The sequence below is a fragment of the Bos grunniens genome, chromosome 3 (assembly GCF_055505025.1).
Source record: "Bos grunniens cultivar Pamir isolate PY7600 chromosome 3, Bosgru_T2T1.0, whole genome shotgun sequence".
In the NCBI taxonomy this organism is placed as follows: Eukaryota; Metazoa; Chordata; class Mammalia; order Artiodactyla; family Bovidae; genus Bos; species Bos grunniens.
The window spans coordinates 20,535,049-20,543,729 of NC_141167.1; the positions used below are offsets into that span (position 1 = coordinate 20,535,049).

General features: G+C 43.7%; 1 protein-coding gene across 1 annotated transcript in view; it reads right to left on the reverse strand.

The window, feature by feature from the left end:
- Positions 1-3,381, reverse strand: part of ZSWIM5 (zinc finger SWIM-type containing 5) — a 147,335-nt gene extending 143,954 nt beyond the window's left edge. The window contains exon 1 of the mRNA XM_086385348.1: positions 2,757-3,381. Within this exon, the coding sequence (XP_086241474.1) occupies positions 2,757-3,354 (598 nt within the window). The 5' untranslated portion in view covers positions 3,355-3,381. The remainder of the gene's footprint in view (positions 1-2,756) is intronic.
- Between the last annotated feature and the right edge of the window lie 5,300 nt (positions 3,382-8,681).

Genomic DNA, 8,681 nt, shown 5'->3' on the forward strand with positions numbered 1-8,681 from the left:
TCAGCCTTCAGTAACTTTCCAATTCGGAGGTTTTAACTATGGCTTGGATATAGTAAGGAAATAAATAAGAATTTTTAATAGTAGCACTGAGTAATTATATTGAGGGTTTTTTTTTAAGTAACTATTTATTTATTATTTTTGGCTGTGCTGGATATTCGTTGCTGCTCGGGCTCTTCTCCAGCTGTGGTGAGCAAGGGCTACTCTAGTTGTGGAGCATGAACTTCTCAATGCAATGGCTTCTCTTGTTGCAGAGCACAGGCTCTAGGACACATGGGTTCGGTAGCTGCGGCTCCCAGGCTCTAGAGCACAGGCTCAGTAGTTATGGAACATGCACTTAGTTGCTCCAAGGCATGTGGGATCTTCCAGGATCAGGGACTGAACGCATGTCTCCTGCACTGGCAGGCAGATTCCTTACACTGAGCCACCAGGGAAGCCCCTATATTGAATGTGAAGTGAAATTATAAAGTGAAGAACATGATTACTGTCTTGCTATATACAAATCATTTTTTTGCTTATCTCTTGGTAATACTTTTATAAAACCTATCATCTAGATTGTCACATACTCACATTTTAGGTTTAAGAGATGAGGAATGGTTCTCTAATTTTACATACTAAACGATGGTTTGGGACTTCCCTGGTGGTCCAGTGGTTAAAACTCTGTGCTCCCAACATGGGGTAGCCATGTCTGATCATCTGGTGCGGGAAGATGATGCATGATGCAGCCAAAAAAATTAACGGTGGTTCATGCCAAGATACAGAACTCAGAATGATAAAGAATGGAATATTCTTCTCTTTCACCCTCACTAGCATAAATTAAAATCAGAAAAATAAAGATTACACAACTCATGTTTCTCAAATAGCATTACTTAAAAATGATTAATTCATTATCCTCCCTTCATCTATGAAATCCAATGTAAGAATCAGAAAATATGCTTAAATATATTCTTTATCCAGTCCCTAAAACTATCAGACAAGAGCTCATCATCCTAAGAAGCATGCCAACTCTCATACTGTAGAAGAAAAAAATCTGATTTAAACATGACCTGGATCATTCACAACATCTGATTTCACTTACAACTTGACATTATAGTCATTTTCAAAATATATACTTCTTTAAAACTCTTCTTTCTCAACTGCCCCTTCAAAGTTTGAAAATTATTTCAAATACAGTATCTCTTACTATAAAATGACTACTTAAATTGAAACTTTTCAATTCAATATATTTAAACAAGAAACTTAAAAATTAATTGATATAAACTCATAAAAAGAATATGATCTACAGATGAATAATGAAATGCCCATATTCATTTTCATGCTTTCAGAATTAAAGCTGCACACCTTAATTACCTGTTATTCAATTCATTATTACAAATATGTACAGAAACACACAAAGGAATAGCCTCAAATAAACAAAACTTTCTCAATCTACCGTTTCTGTATTCTGACACAGGATAAATTTAGATAAATTTACATTTCACATTTGCAAAACAAATTGTGGTATATGTTGCTTTAAAAAGAAACAGGATTCAGTGATTCTCAATAATCAAAAGTAGGTTGCTTTATATGAAACACCACAATGTGCTACTCTTCAAATGGAAAAAAAAAAATTCAAATACATCAGTTTTACCTGGGGAGAAGAGAGCTAGATGTTTGGGGTTCCTGTTTATATGGGTTCCTGTGTCTGTTTAATTCTAAAAACAGCCTCTCTCCAACTCCTTTCAAAAATCAATATTTTTTCAGTAAATATGAGCATATACTGTACAATAAAACGGATAATGTGTACTTCCAAAGTGCTATAACAGTCCAAATAGAAAAAAAAATCAGTATTTAAATTTCCCCACAAAGCAAGTCAATGTTAAACAATGTCATTTTTTCTCCTTTCTCCCTATCCATTCCACAAATCAGGACTACTGAATTTGTATATTTAATAAGATGAACAAACTGACTAGAAGCTCTAGAGCAATAAAAGAAAAAGAAATCACTTTCATTCCCCCACAAACAAAAAGATAAAACAAAAGCAAATATGAAGACTTGTTAAATGAGAAGCATTTGAAAAACCTAACGTGACCAGCTTTTGATTTACCCCAGTCTGACAAGGAAGACAGACCCCACCCCCACTCCAGATTGTGCCTTTTTTTTTTCCTTGGGTGGGGGTGTGGAGAAGAAGCTGTCACATTTCCATCTTCGGGTATTGTTAAGTCCACAGCCTAGATCCCCAAGTATCACTGGTCCAGGGGAAAAAAACATTAAAGCAGATAATTAAAACTGTCTGAAATGCACGGCATTTTGCTGAGATTTTTCCCATTTTTAAAGTTAATTATACCCAGCTTCAATCTGCAAAGACTAGATTGCCTTTGACAGCCTGTCCCTCAAACGTTCCCTGTAAGACCGCTTGCTCCAGATTCACTAACAGTTCGCTCCTCTCTAAACTTAAATTAGAAAAACGCATTTCAGAAATGATTACATCCAGAAAGCCATACTTCCCCATCCTTTTTGCTTTGGCGTGGGGTGTAGAACGAAGAATAAAAAAGAGATCTATTCGCTTCTCAAACAAAAAGAAATGGGGGTAGTGGAGGAAAGAGCAGCAGTGGACCTGACGAAATGTTGAGAAAAGTTTTTTATGTGACTAGTTTGTCCTTCGGCAGAGGATCGGGAGTTGGGCAAAAAGCCGGGGTCCTAGCTCAGGGCTTGTGCAAAGAGAAGGCACCTGCGGAAGAGGAGGCCGGGGACCCGAGAGAAGCCGAGCGAACACCTACCGACTTGCAGCACATTCTCCACGGAGCCGCTGTCCAGCAGACGGATGCCCCGGCGGAAGGGGAGCCCCTCGCCGCCACCGCCGCCGGCCACTCCAGCCCCAGAGCCCAGTCCGGGGGACGCCCCCGCCACGGCGGCCCCGGGGGCGGAGCCGGCCGGAGCGGCGGCCCCGGGGGGTGGCGGCGGCCCCTCCTCGGCCGGCGAAGCCCCCGCGGCGCCGCCAGCCGCGCCGGCGCCAGGGCCGCCGCGGTACTGGAAGCTGGAGTACATGCAGATCTCCCGCTCATTCCGCGGGAAGGACCAGTAGACGATGCGGCGCTGCACGGGCTCCGGGATCCGCTCAAAGCGCTCCTCCACCCGCTCGTACGCCCACTTTTCTGCCACCGTCTTGGCGGCGCAGTCCAGCAAGGACTCGGGCTGCAGGTGGGGGCGGGCCCCCGGAGGTAGGCAGCTGCCGCCGACGCCCCCCACCCCGCCGCCGGCCGCCCCGGGCGAACCGCGAGGGTGGTGAGCCTGTGGACTGGGCCACGAGCACAGGCGCTTGGCCGGAGAGACCGGCGACGGCGAGAGCAGTTCCTCTCGCTCACCTCCTTCCGCCATTGCTGGGGACTGACTGACTGACTGAGGCGGCGGCGGCGGCACCGGCTGCGGCGGAGACCCCGGCCACGGCCACGCGCCCCGCGCAAGCGCCCAGCTGCGGCACCGGGGGGCGGGGCAAGCAAACCCGCGAGCCGGCCGGCCCGAGTGGGGAGCCTGGGCCGGTCCTGTGCGCGCGCCGCGAGGGCCGACAGGGGCAGCCAGAGGACGAGCGGGAGGCGGCGCGCGCTGTCCGGGCCGCCGCGAGCGTGAGGAGGGACGGGAGCGAGCACGGGCTGGCGGCGCGCGCCAGGCGCAGACTGCCCAGAATGCGCACCGAGCGCTCGCGCCTGGCCGACTTCCACCTAGGGGACACCCAGGGACGAGGAGCGCCCGGCACCCGCGCCAGCCCGCGCGCCTCCGACCCACCTGCAGCCTGGAGGGAAAGGAGTGGACTGTGCGGCCAAGTGCAACGGCCCGGAGCGAGTATTGCGCGAAGCCGCAAAGTGCTAGGCTTGCAGGGCGGAGAAAGAGAGATAACTCAAAATCAAGGGTCCTCTGGTAGATGGACCAGACGGGCGACAGCCACAGAGGAGCGAATGATCTGGCAGAAAGACGCTAGGAAGACGCTAGGGGGAAAAATTGGAAAGTTCCATTGATGAAAACTCCCCTCACATCACAGCAATGTAGAATAAAGTCAGCGGTCCCCTCCAGAGCCAGGCAAAGTCGCGCCAGCCCCCGACTGGACAATGGGATGCCAAGATCTCACCGCCACGGCAGCTACAGCCTCTGGGGGTTTTGAAGGGTTTTAGAACCTTGCATCCTAGGAAACAAAACACTTTCGTGTGGTTTTTGGTACAATTCTCTAATCACCTGAGTCCAGTCTCAATTAAGGCTTTATATTTTCCTCACTTGGCTCAGTCTTCTGCACTTTCATATTAATTATAACAAGTAACACATATTTTTATATATTTGTGTAATGGTCCGTCAAGTCAAAGCTATGGTTTTTCTAGTAGTCATGTATGGATGTGAGAGTTGGACTATAAAGGAAGCTGAGCGCTGAAGAACTGTAAACTGTGGTGTTGGAGGATACTCTTGAGAGTCCCTTGGACTGCAAAGAGATCCAACCAGTCCATCCTAAAGGAAATCAGTTCTGAATATTCACTGGAAGGACTGATGCTAAAGCTGAAACTCCAATACTTTGGCCACCTGGTGAGAAGATCTGACTCATTTGAAAAGACCCTGATGCTGGGAAAGATTGAAGGCCGGAGGGGAGGGGGACAACAGAGGATGAGATGGTTGGATGGCATCACCGACTGGATGGACATGAATTTAGTAAGCTTAGGGAGTTGATGATGGACAGGGAAGCCTGGCGTGCTGTAGTCCATGGGGTCTCAAAGAGTCGGACACGACTGAGCCACTGAACTGAACTGTAATGTTCAACTGCCTGTGCACTCCATGAGAGCAAAGATCATGTCTGTTTTCTTCTTGATAATTTATACTCTGACACAGCAACTTTACCACTAACTCCTCCATAAACAATACTGAGTTGTAAGTGACAGTATGTTGGTCAGTCAAGAAAACTTATTTCAGATTTGCAGACAAATTAATCTCTAAAACGTTAAAATGTTCCAAAAACTGTATTGAGAGTTCCTTCAATTGTGTTCTGTCTCCAAAATGAACAAGTTCTAGAGTGTAGTATAAAATAAGGATTAGAAAAGAGTAAATGACTGATGATGTACAGGGACCAAAGTAGCTTGATTTTGCTATAATCTCAGAATTTAAAGGGGCTTCCCTTATGGCTCAGCTGGTAAAGATTCTGCCTGCAATGCGGGATACCTGGGTTTGATGCCTGGGTTGGAAAGATCCGCTGGAGAAGGGGAAGGCTACCCACTCGTTCTGGCCTAGAGAATTCCATGGACTGTATAGTCCATGGGGTTGCAAAGAGTCAGACACGACTGAGCGATTTTCACTTCACTTCAGAATTTAAAAAGTATAGCTATAGAATTACAGAATTACAGTGAAAATCACACTTGCTACTTGTATGATGCTAATCATATTATTTGTAAAAGGGAGGTAGTAATGATAAATAATAACCTACACATAAAATTTACTAGAAGTAATTCAAATCTAGTGTTTCTTCAGTGTAATAGATAACATGTTTATATCTGTAAATGGATTTATATCTGCAAATACCTAAATGAATTATTGTGAAGTAGCATAAACCCTTGTTGTTTAGTTGCTAAATCATGTCCGACTCTTTGCCACCCCATGGACTGTAGCCTGCCAGGCTTCTCTGTCCATGAGATTTCCCAGACAAGAATACTGGAGTGGATTGCCATTTCCTTCTCCAGGGGATCTTCTTGACCCAAGGATAGAACCCAAGTCTTCTGCATTAGCAGGGGAATTCTTTACTGTTGAGCTACCATGGAAGCCAGCATAATCCCTTGCTGTGCTGTGCTGTGCTTAGTTGCTCAGTGGTGTCCGACTCTTTCTTACCCCCATGGACTGTAGCCCCCCAGGCTCCTCTGTCCATGGGAATTCTCAGGCAAGAGTACTAGAGTGGTTGCCATGCCCTCCTCCAGGGGATATTCCCAACCCAGGGATCAAACCCAGGTTTCCTGCATTGCAGGCAGATTCTTTACGAGCTGAGCCACCAGGGAAGCCCAGCATAATCCCTCAACCCCCTTAAATCTGGTACCACAATTACAGACTTTCATAGCACCCTTCTTTTCCTTCCTAGAACTTATCAGAGTTTATTTTGAGGGTGAGTATTCCTTTAATGCCTTTCTCCCTAACTAGATTATGAGCTAATGTAAGAGCAGAAAATATTTCTATGTAAAGGTCTATCTCTAACACTCACTGTAATGCTACATATATTATTGTTGTTGATCAGTCGCTAAGTCGCATAAGACTCTGCAACCCCATCAACTGCAGCACACCAGGCTCCCCTGTCCTTCACTGTCTCCTGGAGTTTGCTCAAATTCATGTCCATTGAGTCAGAGACGCTAGCTAACCATCTCATCCTCTGCCGACCCCTTCACCTTTTGCCTTCGGTCTTTCCCAGCATCAGGGTCTTTTCCAATGAGTTGGCTCTTTGGATCAAGTGGCCAAAGTATTGGAGTTTCAGCTTCAGTATCAGTCCTGCCAATGAAAATTCAGGGTTGATATCCTTTAGGATTGACTGGTTTGATTTCCTTGCAGTCCAAGTGATTCTCAAGAGTCTTCTTCAGCATTCTGCTCAAAAAAATTTTCTTTCTGAATCAATGAATATGTTTGAGTAAATATCTGGTTTACTCAACAGCTGGAAACTATGGTTAATAGAGGTTGGGACATAAGAAGACATGTTACTTAAACATTTATTAAGTGTCAAGTTTGTTTCTTACAAGTTTGATTTCACTAGGTGTTTTTCCTTATCTGGAGGACATTAAAATTTATAGAAAAGTACAAAGAATAGCATAATCTATACCCATATACTCACCACTCAGAATTAATAATTATTACTTAATATAGCAGAAGTCCACTTTAACTGCCTCCATATAGCATCCCTGGGATCAAGTACAACTTGAGTTTGGAGTCCATTTTTAAATTATGTGTCTGTGCATATGTAACATTGTTTTGTGTATACTTCATTTAATTAAATGGTATCACAGCTGCCTACTATCATATTGGTAACTTTCTTTTTCCAGTGCATACTGTTTAATTGCCAATTAAATTTGATAATATGTAATTGAATTTGTAAATATTTAGATGATGGGTAAGATGAATTTTCCTTCTTTGTTCTCCAATTTTTTCTTAGCTCTCTGTGTACTTTTTAAACCTTCTATATAATCTACTCTGTTTCCAAAATTCCTTCAGGAATTCTTCTTGGAATTACATTAAATTTATAGATTAATTTGGGGTCAACTACAACCACTCCAGTACTCTTGCTTGGAAAATCCCATGGACGGAAGAGCCTGGTAGGCTGCAGTCCATGGGGTCGTGAAGAGTCGGACACGACTGAGCGACTTCACTTTCACTTTTCACTTTCATGCATTGGAGAAGGAAATGGCAACCCACTCCAGTGTTCTTGCCTGGAGAATCCCAGGGACGGGGGAGCCTGGTGGGCTGCCGTCTATGGGGTCGCACAGAGTCAGACACGACTGAAGCAACTTAGCAGCAGCACAACTGTCTTTATAAATATAATGTATCCTTTCATTTATATGAGTGTTCTTTGCCAATTTTTTCAAGAAAACTATTTTATTATTACTCTTATATCTATTTTGTGACCCTAGTTATTGATAGATCTTTTCCAAAATATCATTAAACAAGAAATAATCTCATCTCTGGCAGCTTAACATCGTTAGTGAGATATGATAAAACATGTGGAAAGTTAAATAACAGTAAAAGACTGTAATAATACAAAAAAAGTAATAGCTTCAGAAGATTGTCAGGTGATTTGAAAAAGCACTCATTATTTTGGGAATCAGAAGAAAGATTGGTTTGGGTAAAACTTGTGAGAGGGAGCTCTACTGTAGTCTTATTTCATGTAGGTCTTGGAGAATGAATAGGATTCAAATATGCCCAAAAGCTTAGGTAAGGAATTTCAATTATGTTGAACAACTTCAGCAAAAGCCCAAAAGCTGAAAAGTACAGAACATTCATGGAACAGTTAAAAATAAATGTTTGTATATAAAAATGGGAAATAAAGATTAGAAATACCTTTTAAAGCCACATTATGGGTAATATTAAATGCCAGGTTAAGGAACATGAAGTTAAGTATATAGTATGGGCAATGGGGAACCAAGATAGTGAAGGTTGTTAGACATCTATATAGCATGATAGCACTGAATGTAACCTATGTTTTCTACATCTCTTCCCTCATTAGTATGCTTTCTATGTTAGTCGCTCAGTCGTGTCCAGCTCTTTTCTATCCCATGGACTGTAGCCTGCCAGGCTCCCCTGTCCATGAAATTCTCCAGGTGAGAATACTGGAGTGAGTTGCCATTCCCTTCTCCAGGGGATCTTCCTGACCCAGGGATCAAACCCAGGTCTCCTGCATTGAAGGCAGATTCTTTACCATCTGAGCCACAAGGGGAGTGCCAGTGTGCTTTGTACTTAGCACATAATAGACCCTCAATAAATGTTCCATGAATGAATGAATCTCTGGCTGTGATGTGGTGAATCTATTCAAAGGGGAGAAAAAGAGACAGAAATCTTTTAGGTACCTATTCCAAAAATCTGGTCATAAATTGTAGTGGCCTCAATTCAGATGACAGTAGGAAAAGAAATTTCTCTGAATAAACTGCTTCTGCCCTATTGTTTCTAAAAAATAATGATATAATGACATTGTACCTTAGAGTAGGAGGGTG